Source organism: Chlorocebus sabaeus, chromosome 21 (genome assembly GCF_047675955.1).
Source record: "Chlorocebus sabaeus isolate Y175 chromosome 21, mChlSab1.0.hap1, whole genome shotgun sequence".
Lineage (NCBI taxonomy): Eukaryota > Metazoa > Chordata > Mammalia > Primates > Cercopithecidae > Chlorocebus > Chlorocebus sabaeus.
In genome coordinates this window covers 107544007-107568371 of record NC_132924.1, presented here as the reverse complement: position 1 = coordinate 107568371, position 24365 = coordinate 107544007, and the positions used below count along the sequence as shown (strand labels likewise).

At 44.1% G+C, this 24365-nt stretch overlaps 1 protein-coding gene and 1 long non-coding RNA gene across 3 annotated transcripts; one reads left to right on the top strand and one right to left on the bottom strand.

Annotated features, from left to right (window-relative positions):
• Window positions 1-12585, top strand: LOC140709697 (uncharacterized). Of its 2 annotated transcripts, none has more exons than XR_012090426.1 (2): window positions 1-542; window positions 11957-12585. It is a non-coding gene; the product is annotated as an uncharacterized lncRNA (long non-coding RNA). The 2 variants fall into 2 exon arrangements; XR_012090425.1 differs by lacking the exon at window positions 1-542 and adding an exon at window positions 3918-5840.
• On the bottom strand, window positions 12350-23656 carry LOC103226932 (aldo-keto reductase family 1 member B10-like). Its single transcript, XM_073009349.1, has 10 exons — window positions 23576-23656; window positions 20785-20952; window positions 19578-19694; window positions 19080-19157; window positions 16702-16824; window positions 16304-16410; window positions 15788-15869; window positions 15172-15255; window positions 14442-14524; window positions 12350-12716 (listed from the first exon to the last, which is right to left on the bottom strand). The coding sequence occupies exons 1-10, from the start codon at window positions 23639-23641 to the stop codon at window positions 12674-12676; spliced, it is 951 nt and encodes a 316-aa protein (XP_072865450.1). The 5' UTR covers window positions 23642-23656; the 3' UTR covers window positions 12350-12673.
• Between the last annotated feature and the right edge of the window lie 709 nt (window positions 23657-24365).

Here is a 24365-nt window from a genome sequence, read left to right as displayed (position 1 = left end):
AATCCATTCCAGGCTTTTGTGAGAATGAGGATTATGTGAATGAATTATTAATCACGTCAACTTTGTGCAAAGTTCTCTGTTCGGTAACAGTATCATTGGAGTTTCTGCTTGTTCACCATGACAACAAATTCAACACACCCCAAAGTTGGAAAGTAGGCAGGGAGAGAGAAAGGAAGGAAAGAAGAGTTGGGGAAGGGAGGGAAAGAAACCTGGCCAACACAGTGAAACCCTCTCTACTAAAACTACAAAAATTAGCCAGGCACGGTGGCACATGTCTGTTATCCCAGCTACTTGGGAGGTTGAAACAGGAGAATTGTTTGAACCTGGGAGGTGGAGGTTGCAGTGAGCCGATTATGCCACTGCACTCCAGCCTGGGCGAGAGAGTGAGATCCTATGTCAAAAAAAAGAAAGAACGAAAAAGAGAGAGGAGAGAGAGAGACAGAGAAAAGAAAGAGACAAAGCAAAGCAAAGAAGGAAGAAAAAACAGCGGCTTTCTTTCCCCGTGATGGTTTCCTCTGTGAAATGGAGTCTAGGGAGGAGAGGTAAGAAGCAGTGTTTCCATTTTAAAAGTAGCAATTACAGGTTCAATGCGGAGATGGTCAAATCCTGGGCTGATTAGAGTCAGCTGTAACTAGTTGGTAGTCAGCAATCTAGGAAACACGATACAGGCCTGGGCCATGCTGTAACACGCCGTGACAGGCCAGGGCCACGTCACAGCATCAGCTTCAGCTTGCGGCTAGTGGGTTTTTCTGTCTTCTTTGCGTTCTTGTTTATGAGTTGGGTTTGGTTGAAAATTGAAATGGACTTGAACCTCTAGGCTGTGACTTATGACAGCTCTTAGAGGGCAATTGGCATGACATTTTGCACCTATGAGTGAAAGATCTTAAATTTCATTGATGTTTGTTAAATTATCTACTTCGACATTAATAATACATGCATGGGCCCGGCATGGTGGCTCACGCCTGTAATCCCAGCACTTTGGGAGGCCGAGGAAGGTGGATCACTTGAGCTCCAGGGTTTGAAACCAGCCTGGCCAACATGGTGAAACCCTGTCTCTGCTAAAATCCAAAAGTTAGCCAGGCATGCTGGCACATAGCTGTGGTCCCATCTGCTTGGGCGGCCTGAGAATCACTTGAATTTGGGAGGGAGAGACTGCAGTGAGCCAAGATCGTGCCACTGCACTCCAGCCCGGGCGACAAAGAGAGACTCTGTCCCAGAAATAGATACATAAATACACGCATGCCTCATCATCTGGTGGCCGCAAAGTCTCCTGGATCTGCACATGGGGCTCCTTATTTTCCCAGTGTATACTGGATGACATGCAGGGCTAGTATTGTTGAAATAGTAAATCCTTAGTGACTGTCAAGCTAAGTAACAGAGAGAGGTCCCTAAAAGAAAAATATTTCTCTGGGAATAGAGCACTGCAATGGGAATCCGCATGCGGCAGTAAACTATGTATATATTTGGGAAAATAAAGGAAGACAAAATTTTTCAAGGAAAAAATGAGGATTATCTAATTGCTTTGAAATAATTAACCTTGGCTACAAAGATCAATCATGAAAGTGTTAGTCTGAGGTTGGACAGGCAGTTGTTCACAGGTCCTTGCAGAGTATGTTTTGTGATCAGTTGCAATGGCCTTTGTTCAAGGTTGTGGTTTTTGCAGTCTTTCGTGGTAATTTTGGTTTTCAGTTGTACAAGCATTAGAACCCTCCTTTCATGGCCTTCTGAGCTGTATTTGTTGTTTGTTTTTTAACATTAGTGACTCCATTTTGATTCTGACCATTTTTACATGATGCACAGAAAAAAGTAATGTGTATTATTCATAATAATATTCCTTCGAGAACCACTTAACTATGAATCGGTGAGGAGGGAGATCTTTTTTAGATAATTGAGGTTAAGAAGGTATATCAATTAGCTGTTTTCGTGTAACAAACCAACTGGTTATAACAGCAACCATTTATTTGCTGGTGATTTTGTGGGCTGGCAGTTTGGGCAAGAAGCAGCTGATAAGCCAGTCTCAGAACCACGTGGTGTCAGCTGGGTTTCCTCACCTCTGTGGGCTTCAGTGGGGTGGACCGGGATGTCAGGGAAGGCAGGGACCCAGCTTCACATGTTTTTCGTTTTCCATGAGGCTAACTTGGACTTGTTCACAGGTAGTAACATTGTCGGAGGCCTACTCTTGGAATGTGAACAGTGTCACTTCTGTCACCTTCTATTGATCAAAGCGAGTCTCAAGGGCAGAAAAGGGCCAAGAAGTAAGGGAATAGATTCCACCTCTTGAGGGGATTGGTTACAGGGAATTTTGGCTAATTGTTTTTTTAAAGGTAGAGTCTCTCTGTCACCCAGACTGGAGTGCTGTTGCACAATCTCGGCTCACTACAACCTCTGCCTCCCGGGTTCAAGTGATTCTCCTGCCTCAGCCTCCCGAGTAGCTAGGACTACAGGTGCACACCACCACACTCAGCTAATTATTGTATTTTTATTAGAGACGGGGTTTCACCATGTTGGCCAGGATGGTCTCAATCTGCTGAGCTTGCGATCTGCCTGCCTTGGCCTCTCAAAGTGCGGGGATTACAGGTGTTAGCCACCTCGCCTGGCTGAATTTTGGCTATTCTAAATCAACCCCAGGATTCATAAGAACTTTGATTAGCTCCTTTCTACCTTCATGAACTTACCAGTCTGTTCCTGGTTTTGCACCGTTAAGAAACTCTCATTTTTCAAATCTGATGAATATATGTCCATAAGATTCTTTTCTTTGTTAAAAATAAATACATAAAAAATTGAGAGAAAATTATTTTGTAGAAGAAAAATGAATGAGTAGTATCATATTTCATTCTCACATCCATCTCTCTAAGAAATGGATCTGTCCTTCAACATCTGCTCCTAACCCATACTTATCGACATGGGATAGCTTCCTTTGAGCATGCTCCTCTCCATACGGATGACTGAATAGGCATCGAACAGAAGGGTTAAAAAATGACTAGCCTGAGTTACATTGATGACAAGATGACCTTCTGTTGAAAAAAAAAAGAGAGAATAAGCAAGTGATTATTAAGCTCTTTTTAGAGTTAATTGGTGGGGGTCGGCCCTGGAGAGACAGTTCATGACTCTAGAGGTGGTGGCGCCTTCTTGACTCAGGTGTGATGAGTCCATCCTCTTTCTGCTGTCCGGACTGCAGTCTCAGTAGTTAGGAGCACTAGGTAGGGTCCTTCCCAGGCTGGTTTGAGCTTCCTTTCCTCTACCCTTGGATGAGAACGTGGTCTCCAGGCCGATGCTGATGTTCTGGAAACTCCAGGGGCGACGCCTGTGCTAGGAGACCTTCAGTCTTAAGGGAAGAGAAGGTAGAGGATAGAACAAGCATATAATTTTTGAGGAACTGATCCTCTGTTTCAAATGTAGGGCTGTCAGCAGTGGAGTGTAAGTAGGGAATTCCACAGAGCATTTCATAAGTTGACAGGCCAATATCTCTCCGAGGGGCAGTCCGGATTCTTAACAAGCAACAGAAAGACATTTAATCCATGGCAATCGAGTTTCTAAAGCTAACTTAAGTGGTTTTTTAGAGTCTGATTCATCCACTCTGGTCTTCCAGAGGAAGATGGAGGCCAAGGGGTATGGTATTCCCAATGCATTTCTAGTGCCTGGACTCACTTCTTAATGACATGCACAGTGAAATGGGTTCCATTATCTGAATCAATATTTTCTATTAGTCCAAATCTGGGTGCGATGTTTTCACTTAATGCTTTAACTACATTGCTGGCAGTTGCACGTGAGAAGGGAATTGCTTCTACCCAGTGGGTACAGTGGTCTATTATTACTAATAAGTGTAACAACCAATTGGAGGCATTTCAGTGTAATCAATCTGAGCACTTTGAAATGGTCTCAGCCCCGGATTTCTTCTTCCAAAGGGCCATTTACTTAGAACCTGCCTATTAGTTTTTTTACATATTAAGCAACTATCTATAACTTGTTTGTTCTGGGTGTAAATTCCTATACACCCATAAACCCAGAGAACTGCATCGCACATTGCTTGGGGTCCCCAATGGGTCCCTTGAAATAATTGAGACAGACTTCCCTCATGAGAAGTTTTGACAACATTCTTCTTTGGTTTGGTAATATCCATTTCCTTTCTGCGTTTTGTTTAGCTGCTGTTCTTATCAACTTCTTTTTTTCAATGGAAGAGAAAACGGGGATTGCAGTAGGAGGAGGAAGGCATGGAGTTAAATGGAAGAAATGGCAACTTGTTTTGCTATTTGATCTGCAGGATTATTTCCTCGACTTGTGAAAGGCAAGTCCTTTTGGTGCCCTGGGACATGTACAATAGCCGTCACTTCTGGCAGTTGGAGATTGTGGAGGACACAAGCATCAGTTCTATTTGAACTAAATCTTGGCCTCTACTATTGATAAGACTCCTCTCCATCCAAATTTTTCCAAATGTGTGTGCCACCCCAAAGGCATACTTAGAGTCAGTACAGAGAGTGTTTTCTTGGTTTTGTAAAAGTCCTAAAGCTTGGCTGAGTGCAAACAGTTCACACCCTTGGGCAGACCAATTATCAGGCCACTTTCCTGATTTTACTTTTCAAGTGTCTTTCCATTAATCACTGAATACCTATTATGTCTCTTTCTTTTAATCACCTGGGAGGATCCACCTATGAATCAGTGCCGTCCTGTCTTGAAGGGAGTTTTTCCTAAGTCTGCTTGAACTTTGGTATGGTAATTAATTAGATTCAAACATGCGTGCTGGATCCCCCGTTAAAAAGCCTGCTGGATGAACTGCATTATTAGTAGTTAATATTAAATCATCTCTTTTTCCAGTAAGATAGCCTCAAATTTTAAAATTTTCCAGTTGGTGATCTACCTCCTTGCTTTTTGATTTAATACACTTGTAACTGGGTGGGGCGTGGCCTGAAGCCACTAGGGAGTAACCTAAAACCGCAGTTGGAGGGACAGCACAGTCTGGAGCTTGGCCTGAAAAGGCTGTGGAGTAACCTGAAACCGCAGCCAGAGGGACCTGAGACAGGAACTGCAGGGGCGGGATTGGGGGCACTGAAGGAAAGAAGATGATTTACAGGATCCCATGGGTTAGTAGGTGTGGGTTGTCTAGGCATGGGAACTCTTTCCCTTTTAGAAACATTGGCTTCTGACTTTCTCCCTCTGGAGTCTGAAGGGTAAAGGAGAACTGGTCCCTGCCGCCAGCAGAGGGCGGAATCGATTTTTCCTGAGAGACAGGGCTCTTATTATTAACATGTTCGATTAGGAGATGACAAATCTGCTTTTCTTTAGACTTAAATTTTGGCCAGAAAAGTGAAGGCTTAAGGATGGATTCTCGAACTAAAATAAAACAACAATATTTTATCATCTACTGTTTTTGTTTTTACTTGGTTCTCTTATTATGTTTTCAAGACTAGCATAAGCCCCAAGGGGCTATCAGAAGGAATTTCATCCTCTCTAGACTCTCTAGTTTTCCCGTCTTACTCGAAATGTTCCCCGTCTTAGGGATTATGGGAGGGGGCCCAACCCCTCCTGTTAGAGATTTCTACCCTCCCCCTTCCTGGAGGCTTACTGAGGCTTTGGGGAAAGGCTCCAACCCCACCTGTTTGGATTTTCTACCCTCCCCCTTCCTCTTTGTCTGCTCTGTCTGTTCCTGCCTCTAGTTGATAGATGGCAGCATGAGGCCACAGACAAGACTCACTCACTCCACACAACCCCCATACTTAGTCTCATTCGAAATGTAGCAGGACAAGCTGCCAACAAAACTCCTCAGACACCGAAATAAAGAAGGAAGGGGTTTATTCCGTCAGAGGTATCAGCAAGACTTCTGTCTCAAGAGCCGAGTTCCCCAAGTAAGCAATTCCTGTCCCTTTTAAGTGCTCACAACTCTAAGGGGGTGCATGTGAGAGGGTGGTGATTGATTGAGCAAGCAGCAGGTACGTGACTGGGGGCTGTGTGCACCGGTAATTAGATCGGAACAAAACAAAATAGGGATTTTCACAGTGCGTTTCTATACAATGTCTGTAATCTATAGATAACAGAATCAATTAGGTCAGGGGTTGATCTTTAACTACCAGGTCCAGGGTGTGGCGTCGGGCTGTCTGCCTGTGGATTTCATTTCTGCCTTTTAGTTTTTACTTCTTCTTTCTTTGGAGGCAGAAATTGGGCATAAGACAATATGAGGGGTGGTCTCCTCCCTTAATACACTCTCAGCCTCCAACTTATCCCGACCACCTAGAAAATACTTTGTCACCTTCTCGAAGTCTCCTACCTTATTCCGTGCAGAAGAATTACCTGCTCCTCTTATTGCTGCGGTCTTGTAAGGCTCTCTTCCCCACTTTGCTGAGAATCCAGATTTATTCCTTACAACAGGTGGGCCGTGATCTCCCTCATGCTAGGGACATGGTAACTAGACAGTAGGATGCATCCCCTTTGGGTGGGGTGACTGTAGGCCTGCCTCCCAAAGGAGAATATTCGAACCCCAAAGTTGGGCACCAGGACTGTTAGGAGTAACGCTCAAAACCTTAAGGAAATTGAACACTTCAACAAAGGATTCTTAGCACAGCAATTTTACTTCTGTGCTGAGGGGTGCCTCCTTGGGCAGTCACCATGAGAGCACACAAGAACAAAAGGGCATGAGAGCCTTTATTCCTGACGCAAGTTCTGCCCCAGTACCCTTCCTCCATTGGCCAGGGTCGGGTTGTACAATCTAAACTCATCCTGGTTGACTAAACATTTGATTTTTTAAGATAAAGTGAGCATGTAAAGAAAAAAGCAGAGAATAAAGGGGAAGGAGTGTCTGTAAAGAGCTCAAAAGTTAGTCTTCTTCCAAATAAGGAATGGAATGTGACCTACTACTGATAACGCCTGGTACTGTGGCATGCCTTGGGCATCTAACAAAGGCAAAAAGGGAAAAAGGAAAAAAGGTGGAGGGGTTACTGTGAATTAGAGAATAAAAGATTGATCACATTATTTGAAGAGAAACCACATCATATCCCACACAGCCATCCATCCATCCGTCCATCCATCCATCCATCCATCATTCATCCAACCCTCATCCATGTACCCACCACCTACCCTTCATTGCATTCATCCTTCCATCCTTCCTTCCCTATATCCATCCATCCATCCATGCCTCCCTCCATCCATCCATCCATCCATTCGTCCATCCATTGTTCCACACATTCCATCTATCCATTTATTCACCAGATATTATTGAGGCAGGGGAATATAATAATTAACAAAATGCGGAAATCCCTTCTCTCATAGAGCTTACATTCTAGTGGGTAGAAACAGGGTAAGCAAGCAAACAGCAAATAAATAAAATATATAACACATGGATAAACAAATGCTATGGAGAAGAAGAAAACACAGAAGGCCAAGAGGAAATATCAGAGGAGATGGGTTAATTTTAAATAGGATGATGAAGAAGGGCGTCTCTGAGAAGACGATAAATCAGCAAGGAAATTAAAAATACAAGCCAGAGAATTATTCTAATACCTGAGGGCAGAGCATCCCGGGCAGTGAGAATAGCAAGGGCAAAACCCTGAGGCACAAGTACCTCTCCTGTGTAATTTTTTAGTAATGGTCAAGGTCCTCTTGGTCCCACCAACTCTCCCTAACTTATCTAGGGGTTGACATTTTTGAACCAACAAAAGTGCTGGAAGGCAACACTCTAAGATTTTAAGGGTGCAAAACTTTCATGAAGTTTCTGGGAAAACGCTGACAACAAATGAGGAAAAACAAATGAATTAGATAGAATTTAAAATTAAATGTAATCAAATTCCTCTGCATTGTACATTCAGAATATGTATTTTCAAAAATTAAAAGACTTGTTAAATGAGAATAATTTGAAATAAAAATGTCTTTTTCATTTGGTTTTCCCAGTGGATGTATAAAATAACTAATTGAGTTAAATCTGTTATTTTTTAAATCCTTTATGCCTTTCTAGAATGTAAAAGTTCGTTTCTTATTGTGGAAATTTTGAAAATTATGTAAAAGTATAACAATAATAAACTTGTTGCCAAACAACATAGAAAAAACTCTGTTACACAAATATATCTTTCTAGATAGATTTGCCTTTTATTTCTAAGTTTTGTTGGTTTGATAGTGAAAAAGGCTTATTTTAATTTGCGTTTTTATTACTAGTCTGTACAATTTTTCATGTCATTGAATGCTCAATTTTTATGTACCAACTTTCTTTTGGGCATCTTAGATTTCTCTTATTGATATGAATAAGCTCTATTGATTCTAAGAAAAATGCCTAATGGTTTTGTCCAGGTCTGTTTACTTCCTATTGTTTGTTTGTTTTTGTTTTGAGATGGAATTTCACTCTGTCACCCAGGCAGGAGTGCAGTGGCACAATCTCGGCTCCCTGCAGCCTCCGCCTCCTGGGTTCAAGCAATTCTCCTGCCTCAGCCTCCTGAGTGAGATTACAGGGGTGTGCCACCATGCCTAGATAAGTTTTGTAGTTTTATTAGAGACCAGGTTTTGCCATGATGGCCAGGCTGGTCTCAAACTCCTGACCTCAAATGATCCACCCTCCTCAACCTCCCAAAGTGCTGGGATTACAGGCGTGATCCACCACCGCTGGCATATTTTTGCATAATTGTCTGTTCAGAGTTTATATTGCTATAGTCATGAGCGCTCATTAAAGCAAAAAACACAAAAAACAAAAAAACACTTATTTCCAACAATCTTCACTCCTCAGGGTTCTTTCAAATTTTAGTGAAAACTATTTTCTACAGAAGCCTCTTTGGTCTGTACATTTTTAACTATAATATATAGTTAAATCTCACAATAATCCAATAAGTAGGGTCCAAATTTTGTTTAATAATATTTCAAATAGCAACAGTCTCATTATGTTGCCCAGGTTAGTCTCGAATTCCTGGGTCAAGTGATCCTCCTGCCTCAACCTCCCAAAGTGCTGGGATTACAGGCGTGATCCACCACCGCTGGCATATTTTTGCATAATTGTCTGTTCAGAGTTTATATTGCTATAGTCATGAGCGCTCATTAAAGCAAAAAACACAAAAAACAAAAAAACACTTATTTCCAACAATCTTCACTCCTCAGGGTTCTTTCAAATTTTAGTGAAAACTATTTTCTACAGAAGCCTCTTTGGTCTGTACATTTTTAACTATAATATATAGTTAAATCTCACAATAATCCAATAAGTAGGGTGCAAATTTTGTTTAATAATATTTCATATAGCAACAGTCTCATTATGTTGCCCAGGCTAGTCTCGAATTCCTGGGTCAAGTGATCCTCCTGCCTCAGCCTCCCAAAGTGCTGGGATTACAGGTGTGAACCACCAGTCCCAGCTGGGTCCAAATTTTTAATCATGCACAAGGCAGAGTTGTTGCAAGGTTGTTGAAATGACTGGAGCAGCCCTGGACAGTCAGGCTTTACGGGGTCTGGCTGGGTGATCCAAATCCCTTTAGGTCCCAGTTATACTTTGGCATCATCTGGTCAGCATTTGCCAGATCTCACTTCAATACAACAGGGGAAGTCTAGCCCTCTGGACTTTACCTGGGCCCTGCAGGAAAGTCACAGTGATTCCGCAATCTCCATGGTAGATGCTACCCATCTTTCTAGCCCTCTCTTAGACAATGAGTGGAGAGAATACTTGAAACATAAGGCCTCACTCCTTGCCTCCCTACTTCCCACGACAAGCTCCCTTCCTTTTCCACACTGAACTAACTTACCATCTTCCTCTCTGTGGTTACTCCCCTTCCTTTCTCTTCATAAGGCAAATTCTCTACATTATCATAAGAGTTATTTAACACACATCTGTAGTGTATACCTTAGATTCTCTCCCCATAATGGCAGCTTTGGTTTAGTTGTTGAGGATGGTGGCTTTATTTCCGACCAACTGGGACAAAATAGTGAACAAATTTTAGGATGGATGCCTTGCATTTGTTACAGTTGTGACATTGAGGACCATGAGACCTGCAAGGTTCTCATTACTCGAGATATAAATGCCGAAAATATAATCAGATAACTTGCTGGTGAGGTGGTGCATGCCTGTGATCCCATCACTTTGGAAGGCAAAGGCGGGAGGATCACTTGAGGCCAGGAGTTCAAGACCAGCCTGGGCAACATAGCAACATCACAAGATGATGTCTCTACAAAAAGTCATTAGCAGGAGCTCGTGGTCTGTGCCTGTACTCCGAGCTACTCATGGCACTGAGGCAGGAGAATCATTTGAGCCCAGGAATTGAAGATTGCAGTGAGCTATAATCATGCCATGGCACTCTACTCTAGCCTGGGCAACAGAGCAAGACTCGTTCTCTACAAAGACAAAGACAAAGTTATTCTACAGAATAACTAAGAGTTGCTTTTTACAACACAGCATTTCCTCACATTAGCTTTTTAAATTTACCTCTGTTTGGTTAAATTCAAGTGAAACAAACAAACAAAAGGCCACATAAAAGAAACCCAATCATTTTCTCCTATAACCTAAGCTTTTTATCAAGCAAGTTATAATCACAGTCACATGAAGAAGAAAATTTTCACCAAATGCGCACTAAGGAGATATCACTGCACTCTGCATTGAAATTGCTTCCTGTGTATCAATTGTATACATTTTATATTCGTTTAAAAAGCACCCAGTCTATGACATTGGGTATGGATGTGAACATATTTTCTAAAAATACAAAAACGTAGATGGGAAGTGTAGCAGGCAAATGTCTGGCCAGGAGAAAAGAAACTGTGCTAAGATTATTACACATTGGATGTTTGATTCAAATCATTGGTTATAATAGGTGATTGTTTATACATGATGGAATAGTTGGGCTATCAAAAGGAGAACATGAGGCAACTCGGTTTAGCAGCAGCAGGAAGAGATCCTCGCACCTAAGGAGGAAAGTCAAAGAGTGCTGCTCCCTCAACCCAGAAGCTTTGGATGGTAGGAGATAGAATCAAGGTGGAGGCTGCCTGGAAAAAGCTGGGCCCACAGAGGATTGTACCTTCTTTTTTTTTTTTTTTTTTTTTTTTTTGAGACGGAGTCTCACTCTGTCGCCCAGGCTGGAGTGCAGTGGCGCGATCTCGGCTCACCGCAAGCTCCGCTTCCTGGGTTCAAGCGATTCTCCTGCCTCAGCCTCCCGAGTAGCTGGGACTACAGGTGCCCACCATCACACCAGACTAATTTTTGTATTTTTAGTAGAGACAGGGTTTCACCATATTGGCCAGGCTGGTCTCGATCTCCTGACCTCAAGTGATCCGCTCGCCTCTGCCTCCCAAAGAGCTGGGATTACAGGCGTGAGCCACCACGCCCGGCCAGGATTGTACCTTCTACTGGAGATGCCACTCAAGGTCAAGAGACAGGGAGAGAGGGAGAGAGAAATGCCTGGCTCTTCCCTTCTCCAACCCTTCAAGCTCCTAACAGTACCTTTCACTGAGCAAACCCAGGGGAAGTTATAACATAGCAAGGAAGCCTGGGAATGTAGGTGTACGCCCCAGCCCCAGTCAGAGGGTGAGGGGACTCACCAATTTGGGATAGGCATTTGCCTCTGGAGCGAGAGTCAGGGGAATGGGAATCGGGATGTGCACAAAGTGGTCCTCGACCATATTGGTAACCCCTAATTTCTTTAATTTTTTTTAAGGTTTGGAGACAATATGGAAAAATGTTAGCATTTGTTTTTTGTTTTTTGTTTTGAGACAGAGTCTCTCTCTGTCACCCAGGCTGGTGTGCAGTGGTGCAAGTCTGGCTCACTGCAAACTCCACCTCCCAGATTCAAGCGACCCTCCCACTTCAGTCTCTCTAGTAGCTGGGACTAAGGTGCACACCACTACACCCAACTAACACTTGTTAACATTATAACGTGGGTGACCAGAGGCTCATTACTTTATTTTCTGTACATTTTATATACCTGGAATATTTCATAAGAAGCGATTATTATAGGACAAACAGAAGTGTTCCAGATTAATGGCAATAGTAAGCATCTTTATTGTATTTCTACCCTAGTTCCCAAGGAAATGCCACATCTCTCTCAGTGAACAGTAGCATCTTTGTGCAGTTTGCAGGCTGTGCCATTGACTCTTTGGCATGATGGTGTATTGAAGACAAAGTGGGAGAGCAAGACAGGGAATGAGTGGAGACAGGCAAGGAGGAAAGGTGGCAGGAAAAGAGGAGGAAGAGGATGACCATCGATCGCTGTGAGCTCTCCCAGAGCCTGCCTGCCTTTGAAACTTGGTTCAGTCACTTACTACCGGGGTGGCCTTGACAAGTTCCTCCTCTCTCTCTCTGGTAAGATGTTAAGACTACCTACCTCAGAGGGGTCATTTTGAGGATTCAGTGACTTCCCCCACAGGAAAACACTTCACGTTGTGTGGGAACATAGTCCACTCTCAATCCATCTTGGTTACCATCATTATTGTTTATTATTGATCTTTACATCCTCAGTGTTGGCAGAATTTCTTGTGCTTAACAAACATTTGTTCAGATCAGAGAAGTGGAAAAAGTTGTCATCTGCTTATTCAAGCCATGTTTTCCTGTGATATTCTGATCCTAGTTGCACTTACAGAAATACATGTCTAAAACAGCACCTCGATTCTGGTCTACAGCAGGACGAAGTTCACTGTGATCTCAGATAAGCTTGGCTAAAATAGGACGTGAGTGGAGATAGTCACACTTCAGTGAAGAAAGAGAATCCCCTGTGTAATGTCACCAGGAGACTCAACCTCAATATTCTGCATGGAAGGGATAGTCCTCCAAATGAGAGGATCTGCAGAAACAAACAAACAAACAAAATAAAACAGAGAAAATGTTCCATCAAAGCAACAGCTCTGGTTGAGAAGGTATTCTTCTCTGGTGGACTCTATGGTATTTGTGCTCTCTCAGCCTCCTCCCTGTAAGAACACAAGAAGGGTGCTCACACCTTGACCTTCCCTCAAACCAATACGAGGGCTTTGCTAGGAAGGAGGACAGACAGTGACCAGGGTACGGGAAACAACTCGGAATGACAACTCATGGTTAGCCTGGTGTCAGGTGAGGCAACTGACAAGTGTTGTCCCAATCTACTGTCACAACATCATGAGGTAGGAAACACCAGCACAACTGACAGCTTGGGGATTACTATGTGTATTAAATTAGATAATTGCACCGGCAAAGGGCTCAGGACCTTGGCACATTCTCAGCTAAGGTTCAATGGATGTTAGCTGTGATTAGTATTATCATCCTACTTTATAGGTAAAGAAACCAACTAGGTAAAACTAGGAAATTTATCCAATGTCACACAGCTAAGAAACCAGTGTTAGAGTTGGATCTGAGGTCAGGTGGACTTACTTCTGAGCCACTAGCCCATTGACTCCACCGGAAATAATGTTCATTGGAAGGTCAGCGGTTCAGTTTGCGGGAGAGTCCCATTTTATGTTCACCCTGCCTTTTTCCACTAAGCAGGTACTACTTTGTTAAACACTGATAAAAATAAGCCATTATAAGATGAGGAAAGGCTGCTGTGATACTAAGGGTGAGCAGAATAGATATGGAATATCATGACAAGCAAGCTACGCTTGAGATACTGAAAACATTTTTAAAAGGTGAAAAATCATTTTGGGTATAGAAACATTGGAAGAAATTCAAATTGTCATCAAATTGCAGACCTCACAGTAATAAATGCCAGATAACTCTCTTTGATATATTTAATTAGATACATTAATCAGAAAGTATTGATTGTAAAGAGATGATTTAGGATTCCCACCTAGCCAGAGTGAAAACTTTCTTTCAACCACTTATCTAGGATTTAAAGTAAAGTTACCACCACCACCTTTGAGAGGCATTTGGAGATTATTTAATCCAGCCTCACCGACCTTCTTCCATGAATGTTCTAAACACAAACCTACCTCAGGGCCTTGGCACCTGCTGTTATCACTGCCAAGAATGCTCTTCCCCCAAATATGCATATGGCATATTCCTCACAGCAAAGCCTCCCTTGACCCACCCCGTATAAAGGATCCGTCCCACTACCACCCACCACTTCCTATCCACTTTGCCTTACTTTATTTTTCTGTCTAGCATTTGTTACTGTCTGACACATAAATTTTGAGTTGATTTACTTCTGTTCTGTCTTCTTCCCTCCCTCCATAAGCACATGGAGGCAGCAGCTTTGTACAGTACGATAACCAAAGCATCTAGAAAATGCCTGGCACATAGAGGACCACTAGATATTTATTGAATGCAGGAATAAATGAATGCTCTGCCTCCTGCCTATTGACAACACACCTTCTGTTACAATTCTAGCTCTACATCCAGAAGTTCTGACAATGAGCAGCAATTAGAGATGTGTCCATCACAGTGATTCCCAGGTACCCCAATTTTAACGTTCAAAACTGCCCCAAAATTGTATTAGAAGACACAAGTAGTCCCAGCAGCATTCTAATTCTTCCAACTAACCCTCTACCAGTTTAGAAAAACTCCTGGCAATGCTCCTAGTTAACTCCATGCCACTTACTGCAACATGTTGCAGGCCCTCCAGTTTCTGTTGAAGCTGAGGATGGTTGCCATCTCCTCATCGCTCAATTTAAAGTCAAAGACCTGGAAAGACAGGAGTCCCAGTACATCATCAGTAAGGCCGTTACTGCTGTGACTGGAGACTGCCAGCCATTCTAGCAGGGAGTTCTAGCAGCACAAACTGGTCAGTGGTGTTTTTCCCATTATGTCCATGGGATACAAATTTTTCTGTAAATTAGGTCCTACACAAAGACTGCAGTATTTGTAGTGCTCAGTGTTCTGGGGGAGGGAGACCAGGCTCACAGGCATTAAGCCCCAGGTGTGCACAGGCCCTGTGCTCCATGATGCGCCCTTCTAGAATACAGTTCTACAGGGACAATTCATACCTCCTCTGCTGCCAGAAGATGAGCAGGGAGGCCAGGACAGTCTGCTCATGTGGTGGCCCAGGGCTTAGCTGCTCAGGGGCAACTGAGGGTCTTCTCAGTGGTGTGAGGCACAGCTGTGCTCAGAGCCGACAGGGCTTCACCAGGCATTGTCCCTAGTATGTCCTAAGCCCATGGATCATGCATCTAAGGTATACTGAGCCTAGATCACTGTGCTGGAAAATATTAGGGTGGTGGGAACAGAGGGGACCAAAGACAGTACAGGGAGGAGGTGAGAAGCCTAAAGACAGGGTCTGTTTCTGCCCCACTTCCCTGAGGAATACCAGGGCCGACCAGCCTGGATCTTACCTGAATGTTCTCAACAACGCGTGCTGGTGCCACAGACTTGGGGATCACAATCACATTCCTCTGGATGTGGAAACGGATCAGAACCTGTGCGGAAAGGGGACATCATGTTTCCACTCAGCTACAAGGAACCCTCCTTTTATGGAAAGGAAGAATAAAACATCTCTGCAGCTCACTGTGGCTTCAGGTACAATCGCTGATACTGACTGAGCCCTTCCCAGCTAGTAGACTTGTGCCAGCCCCCCGCCTCATTCTCTCCCTTCATCTTAGGGACAACTCTGTGATCTTCATTTTTTAGGAATAAAGAAAGCAGTTTGGGGGTCATAAGGCTGATCAGAGGTGGAGGTGGCATCTGCACCCATATCTCTAGACTCCAAAGCCTTGCTTTGCGACTTGACTGTAGGGCTTAACAGGAAGCTGTGAGGCAGAAGCTATCTTTGTTTCAGTGACAGCTCTTGTGTTTCCTAGAGGTTCCAACAGACTTCGAAGGAAACACTATAGATGACTTCAGCTCCTGTGTTCTTCCCCTTTAAGGAGTTAGTTGAGGACAACACAAGAAATGAAACATGAGACTGGAAGAAATAGTTGTTGGATAACAAGAAAAATAAAAATATGGTACCTGGGCTGCAGTTTTCTTGTGCTTTGCAGCAATCTCCTTAATCTTGGGATCCTCCAGCAGGGAAGGGTCCTCTGGCTTGGCCCTAGAGGCAGAAAGATGCTGATGTGAACAATCACCATGGCTACCATGTAGAGATGGACACCATTCCAATGAGGGTCTCAAGAATGATCATCAGAGCCTCTCCATCTGGGAGAGAGGCAGGAGGACCTGAAAGCTTGGGTCCTTCCCCTGGGCTCTGAAGCCTCAGCATTTTGCAAAGCCTGGTTCATCCTTGGGTGGTTGAACTGGAAATATTCCCAGAGGGTCAAGCATGCTGTCCATGTTTTTGTTGTTGCTGTTGTAGTTGCTTTTTAATTCCCATTTGTTCCTACTGTCATCTCATTTGGTTGTACCAAACGCATTACCTTACACACGTTTTTCTTTCCAGTGACTTATGGTCTCATACCAACATTTACCAAACATAAAATAATGTTTGTAAGATTATCAAGAGAAGGATCCACTGCTTGGAAGCCTCACCAAGGTCTATCCGGAGAGCCCAGGGGGCTGTAGGCCGTAACGGTGATGCCCTTGGAGTGCCAGTACTGGATCAGTTTCTCCTGCGTGAGGTACGGGTGACACTCAACCTGTAACAGCAAACAATCCTCATCACGAGGAAAGCTGGCTGGCTTTTTGAGTTGTTCATAGGGAGTTCTACACACACACCCACAAAGAGACCACCAAGCAAAGGCCAAACACCTACCCACTGAGATTCTTGCTAACACACCCATGAGATCAGCCTGACAACTCCCGAAAGTGTCCTGATCACTGACCCCTGAGATGAGACTCAGGGCATAGATAGCATTGAACGTTCCTCCCAATGTTTAAGAAGTAATAGGGCAAGACCTTTATTTACCCTTATACTAAACAGAATTTACCTGGTTAGTCACTGGTTTATATTTCAGTCCAGGTTTGTTCAAGAGCCTCTCGATCTGGAAGTGGTTGAAATTGGAGATGCCAAGGGCTTTCACCAGCCCCTCATCCACCAGTTCCTCCATGGCCTGTCATAGAAAGGAAAACCTTTTGGGTATCCCCAGAGGGACTACAGGGACCCTGACTTGCCTTAGTCCTCCCTGGGGCAGAAATTGCTAAAGGATCCACCACAACAGGGTCAGCCGAAGCATTCACAGGAAGTTTCAGTCCAGGGCCTGGGTGCCCATCAGTGATTGGTTCCAGCCCTACTGCCCCTCCCCAGCCCAAGAAAAACTAGGAGTAACAGGTAAAGATTTTATATTCTTGCCACTCTCACCTTACACATAAAGAAACACATACAAAATTATACTGCTCTATACAGGTGAAATATGAAGTTTTGTAATGCAAAAAATAAAAAATAAATAAAAAAAGAACATCTGCAAGTTCATGAGATGATTTTATTTTTAATGAATCCTAATGACAGCAGTTAGCTACTGTTGTGTGTGCATTGTACACCCAAACCTGGGCAAGCTGTGTTAGTCAGGAAGAGGCTGCAGCATGTGGTGAAGCCTCACTTGTGGGTCCTGAGTCACTTTCTCCCACACCAACCGTGCTCGGGTTTGCAGGAAGGTCATGCATATAGATTATGCCCTGGCAGGGGCACCTGGGCAAGGAGTTCTGTGGGGCTGAAACCTGACCCACTGTCTGCATATCCAGCCATGCTTCCCGGTACAGAAACTACCCCCAAGGAAGGGAATCTTTGTATAACTTTTAGCCTATATTGGGCATTTTCCAAACTTGACCAAAGATATCATATATGTTAGCAGCAGCCTCCAATGCAACATGTATTTATTAGCCATCTATTACATGTTCCAGAAGTTGTCAGGATGTAAAAGTATACAGTATGCTTCCTTCTTCTGGGATTCTTACAGTCCAATTAAAGTGCTAGGGTTCCCTTCTATGGAGCCATCAACCATGACCCTGAGGCTGCCTCAGATAACATGACCGTGGCATAGACAGAGTCAGAAAGGAAAGAGAAGGAAGAGATTCACACAGCCTGCAGCTGTCAGGGCAGACCTTCAGGTAGAGTTTAAACTGCGTCTCAGAAAAAAAAAAGAGAAAGAGAGAGAAAAGAGGGGAAAATCATGGGCCTGGGTTTCAGAAACCTAGGGTAAGTTTTTAACTCTTGTAGGCCTTAGTATTCTCTTCTTTAAAAAAGTCTTGTAATACATACTAATAACATATATCTTTCTGATGCACACTATCAGAGGCTGAGACAGGAGAATTGCTTGAGGCCAGCTGTTCGAGACAATCCTGGGCAACATAGCAAGACTCTGTCTCTACTAGAAAATTTTTTTTTAATTAGCTGGATGTGGTGGCATGTGCCTCTGATCCCAGCTACCTGGGAAGATTGCTTTAGCCCAGGAGTCCGAGGCTGCACTGAGCTACGACCTTGCCATTGTACTGCAGCCTGTGCAATAGAACAAGACTCTCTGAATTAAAAAAAAAAAAAAAAAAAAGTAATATCAGTGGCTGGGTTTCACTCCCCAGAGTTTCTTACAGATTTTGTCTGAGTTGTAGCCTAGACATTGGGATCTGTAAACTCCTCAGGTGATTCTAATGAACAGCCACATTGAGAACCACAAGTGTAGATGAAGTTGTTCAAATTGGGCAATAGAGTTTAGATGCGCTGAAAATATAAGGTTCCCAAAACTTCTGACGGGGCAATTAGATAATACAAAAACTATTGTACATCATAGGTCAGGTTAGTTTGCCTGTCTTCGAACTTGACTTCTTTATACTTTTTCCTCCCGTCTGCTTCAGGGTGGTCAATGAGGTTTCTACTGAACTGGCTGTGGGTCTACAGAAACATCCAGCGCTTTCATATTCAAGCCTGCTCGTTTCAAATCAGAGCCTGTGACCTTGATCACTGATATCTTTTCATGCCTTTCAAATGTTGTATTTAGCAGTCATCCTTGTATTCATTCACAAAATATAGCATTGTGAGACGCAGACTACACTGACACACGAGCCATATTAATATCTTCATAGGAGCTAAGGCAAACTGATAAAATGTATTGCAAATGGCCAGGTGCGGTGGCTCACATCTGTAATCTGAGCACTTTGGGAAGCCGAGATGGGTGGATCCCCTGAGGTCAGGAGTTCGAGACCAGTCTGGCTAACATGGTGAAACCCTGTCTCTACTAAAAATACAAAAGTTAGCTGAGCATGGTTGTACGCATGTGTAGTCCCAGCTACTCAGGAGGCTAAGGCAGGAGAATGGCTTTAACTCGATAGAGGAATGTTGCAGTGAGCAAAGATGAAACCACTGCACTAAACCTACCTCCCAGGCATCCAAGAACGTTGCTTTTCCACTGATGATATTACCTTTATCACCTTTGGGTAAAAAGTCATCCCCAGACTGTAAATACAGAATGAAAAGTTTACTGGAATCTGCATCAGGACACTTGGTTCTGTTAAACAAGGTTTCAGGGTCCTGACTCTTGCTAAATACCACATGGGCATATCAGTTTTTCAGACTCTGCAGTACATACTACAAGAATGTGAGTTTAAATGAAATCTCTGTATCTACTGTAGCATATTAATCCTTATATTTTAGAAACCACTAGATTGACATTCAGATCTGCTGTTAGTACATTCCAGAAGTCACTGTTATCACCATGGACATTCACCTCATACAGCTAGATCCTGTATACACCCAAAGGCAATTATGAAGTGCAAGGTCTCCTGCTCCAGTCCACACCATCCCTAGCCCTGGTGCAGCTACTATTTTCTGGAAGCTGCTCAGAAACTAGAAGCTGAGAAAGGGAATCGCTCAAACCTTGAATCCCTGTGGCCAGTGAATAAGATAGAGGTCCAGATAGCTCAGCTTCAGGTCCTTGAGGGTCTTCTCAAAGGCTTTCCTCACAAGCGGTCTCTCAAAGAAAGTGGGCCACAACTGCAAGAGGGTAGCAATGAGCTGTTAATATTTGGAGAAGGAAGGGCCACGTTATACCCATTGTCCCTGCCTTTTGATTTGCACCCTGATCTAACCTGGCACAGACCATTTATAACAAAGCTGATTAAGATCCACGACACAGTGTGGCAGATCACCAGGGCTCAGCACGTCAATGACATGTCTTAAGTGTTAAAAGCAATTTACTTTTTCAACTCTCCTGGTACTCTATATGTCTCTCAGATCATTTAAGTAAATGTGGCCACAGATATGAAATCTGTTTACCTGTCTCAGTCTCTTTGTCAGCTGTGGGGTCTCTGAGAGCAGGACGTGTGTGTAACTTTTAAATGTCAAGCATTCCTAGGCCTTCGGGAAAAGATGGTCCTTTATCTGACCTATCTGATAGGTCCCTTATCAAGCCTGTCAGGCCCCACATGAAAACTTTATAAGGGCTTTATCCACACTTGGCTGCTACACAGTGGGGTCTATTTGTCCCACCAGATGTATGCAATATCCACGTACCTAGAACTAGTGTTTTCTCAGCAAGTTGTGTATAATGTAAATCCAGTGATTCTCAACCCCCTCATACCCAACATCCTCTTCTTTTTTATAACATTGTGTACCTCACCTTTTACTAGATCAAATAAAGAAAATCATATGTGACAATAGAAAAATGCACCTACTGTTTTCCAAAATGCCCCCGGCTGAGAACCTTAGGGACACAGTGGCGGAGACCACAGGCTGACAGGGAGACCACACATCAAGCCCTGCCTGCACCCTTGGCCTCTGACTGCCTCTGGGCAGATGGTAGATCCCTCTGATGGGGAACAGGGAGGCCCAGGGTAGTGCAGGGCTCCATGGAGACAAGTCCACTGTGGGAAAACCAACCCGCAGGCAGGTGGCGCAGCAATGACATGTTCAATTATCAATACCGGCTTAAAGTATGGATAGAATTGTATCCACAGATGTTATCAAGGCAGGGATGTAAAGGGTTACATGTAGAAAAGGCTGACAGAGTTCTTGCTGCCGACCCGACCCAGATACTTCTGCCTGCCTTCAAGTGAAGGCCTCCCACCCAATGCGCCATGTGCACCTTGCTGACGATGAACAGGTCCTCCCGCTTCACAGCCTGCTCTTGGATCTTCTCTTGGATGGCTTCCCCCACCTCATGTTCATTCTCATAGGCATAGGCACAGTCAATGTGGCGATATCCTGCATCAATGGCCACCTTCACCGCTTCTTTCACTTTGCTGAGAGGAGACTGAAAAGCAAAAGAAAAGCCCGTCACACATGTATTTTTTTTTTTTCCTTAAGAGAAGGGGCCTTGCCATGTTGCCCAGGCTGGCCTCACATTCCCAGGTTCAAACAATCCACCCAACTCCCGAGTAGCTGGAATTACACCACAGTCAGCAACCAACATAGTACCTTATACCCAGACCACCTTCAACAGGCTGCCCCACATGGCCCAGTTTCTCCAAACAAAGTCCTCACTGGGGTCTCCTTTGCTAGGGGATATCTGGCAAACTTTAGAAAAGTTTTCAAAAGAAATGAAGGAAAGTGAATTAAGTTTATGATTATGTCCTTATGTCCTGTCCTAGTTAAAGTCAGTTCCCTTTTCATCCAGGTTAGTCCTGAAATGTCTTCAGGTGTGTCGGGGAGTGCAGATGGCTCCACTGCAACTTTCTGAAGACCCAGATGAAAGCTTGACTCTAAATACCCAGAGGAATTTTCAGACAATATCCCCAAATGGTGATAAGGATCTGGATAATGGTCATTACAGCATCAATCCGGATTCCAACACTTACTGGGTGTGTGGGTCTAAGTAGTTGATTTCATCTCTCTAAACCCTGTCTGCAAAATGGAAAAAAAAATAATAATAATAGCACCAGCCTCATGAGGCCTTTGTGATGATGACATGCTGCAATGAATGTTAAGTTAAGCACATCACCTGACACGCAGTAAGGCTCAGTAGAGGCCGTTCATTATACAAGGATCCTTTCAGAAAAAAAGGAGAAATAGAAAACCTTATAGGAATAGAGTTTGTTTTCCATTCCTATAAGAAGAAAGAGGGAGGGAGGGAGAATGAGAGAAAAGGAGAGAAAGAAGAGAAGGAAAGAAAAGAAGGAAAGGAAAGAAAAGAAATAGAATTATCACGCTTTGTTCTATCCTAATCAATGATGGGGGCAAAAAGCACTTAAAACTTGATCTCTCACAAAATAGTCTTTTTAAACGTCTTCTGTTGGGAGATAACAAGCATTGAAAAGTACAAAAAACATAGATGCACAGCTGTCCTACTACCTGGACAAGAAACGGGCTGCTGCCAGGCATCCAGAAACACCCCTGTGCCCCCAACCACTATGCTACACCATCCTTCACCTCCACCGCTAAGTTCATAATCCTTTAGTCTATCATCCCCACATGTTGAAGATGGCTCCCTCCATAATTCTTACATTCAATTCCAAAATTCTGAAACTGTCTGGTAAACTTACCCAGGGTGAGCAGATTCCCTGGAGTTCTGGAAGCGATTATTTGGTCAGTTTATATAGGATCGAAGCTCTGACTTTGGTCAAATCTTGCTATTCAAGCAAGACACACTGTGTGTGAATCAAGCTGGAAGTGATCTTTTTGCTCAGATAGGCCAAGAGTGTATCCTGAGAATGACCCAGTGAGGTAACAGAGTGTCCTGCTCTCCAACTCTGCATAGGAGAGGGGAAAAAGCAAGGTTCACAGAAGGAAAGAGAGCCAGAGGCAGAAGACTCAGCACAGGCATTAGCCATGAGGGGTAGGAGAGAAGAGAAATTCCAAAGACTACTTCTGGTCGCTAGGTAAGGTAGTGCCATCATGGATGAAAATGGCAAAGAAGGCAGAGTGAGGTGGTGATGGAATAACTTCCAACTTAGCCTAAGAGAGACTCGGGAACCTGCCTCACTGAGTCCTGAATGTGCCTTACCATGTTTTGCCAGCTGACATTAACACAGCCGGGTGGAGCTCATGACTCCCAGGCCAGGCTCTCTGCAGTCCCAGCACGTTGCAGATTTCAGTGTGTACAGCAACCACCTGGGGATCTTGTTAAAGTGGAGATACCCATTAGGGAGTCTGGGGTGGAGCCTGAGACTCTGCATTTTTCTCTTTCTTTCTTTTACACAGGATCTCACTCTGTTGCCCAGACTGGAGTGCAGTGGCACCATCACTGCTCACTGCAGCCTTGACCTCTCAGGCTCAACACTCAGTCTCCACCTCAGCCTCCCAAGTGGCTGGGACTACAGCTGCATGCCACCATGCCCAGTTAATTTATTGATTTTTTGTAGAAATGGAGTCTTGCTATGTTGCCCAGGCTGGTCTCCAACTCCTGGGCTTAAGCAATCCTCCCGTCTGGGTCTCCCAAAGTGCTGGGATTACAGCCATGAGCCACCACACCCGGCCAGTTCTGCATTTCTAACAAGCTCCCAGATCATATGGATTCTGCTAGCCCAAGTCCCACACCCTGATCTGCAAAGGGATGCCAGGACTTGGGGCTCTGCACCTTCTCCACAACCACCCAGCCCACAACAAACCCACAGCCAAGTGGGGAAACGTTCAGCCCAATTAAGTGTCCTAGAGCCAGAGAGAGAAACTGCCCTGGAAAACAATTTTAAGTCCAACAGCTGCTTGAACTTTGATACTTGCTACAGAAGCTCTCAGCACTGCTGGGAAAGCCAGCCTTGGAGCTTTGCAGCCTGAATCAGCTCTGAGAAAAGAAAGCAACCGGTGTCCCAGCTCCAGGACTGAATCTCGCCTCTCCAAACCCCTGCCCGACCTCCAGGCTTTCCTGGCTGAATGCAGAAAGAGAAAACACCCAAACGCCCCTCCAGAGAAGAAGGGTGCGCAAAGATTTGCATATTTACCTGCCATGTGCCCAGGCCCACAATGGGCATCTTGACTTTGGTACAGAGCTCCACAAAGGTGGCCATGGTTGGTGCAGAAATGATTCTGAGTGAGCAGGTAGAAGTCTCACGTCCTGCTGTGTCCAGAGTTGGTTGCTTCTGGTGGGTTCTTGGTTTCGCTGACTTCAAGAATGAAGCCACCGACCTTCGCAGTGATTGTTACAGCTCTTAAAGATGGTGTGTACGGAGTTTGTTCCTTCAGATGTGTCTGGAGTTTCTCCCTTCTGGTGGGTTCGTGGTATCGCTGACTTCAAGAATGAAGCCACAGAGCTTCGTGGCGAGTGTTACAGCTGTTACAGGTGGTGCAGACCCAAACAGTCAGCAGCAGCAAGATTTATTATGAAGAGGGAATGAACAAATCTTCCACAGCTGGAAGGGAACCCAAGCAGGTTGTTTATGCCATTATTTATCCCCGCCCATGCGTTGCAGATCGGGCCATTTTGCAGAGCACTGATTGGTGCATTTTACAGAGTGGTGTTTGGTGCATTTACAATCCTTTAGGTAGACACAGCACTGATTCGTACATTTTCACAGAGTGCTGATTTATGCATTTACAATCCTTTAGCTAGACACAGAGTGCTGATTGATGCATTTACAATCCTTTAACTAGACAGAAAAGTTCTCCAAGTCCCCAATCGCCCCAGGAAGTCCAGCTGACTTCACTTCTCAATCCTCCCTCTAAACAGGACATCCTAACTGCTGTTGGGAATTGGGCGATGTCCCCTCTAGACACTTCTTGCTGGATGGGGTG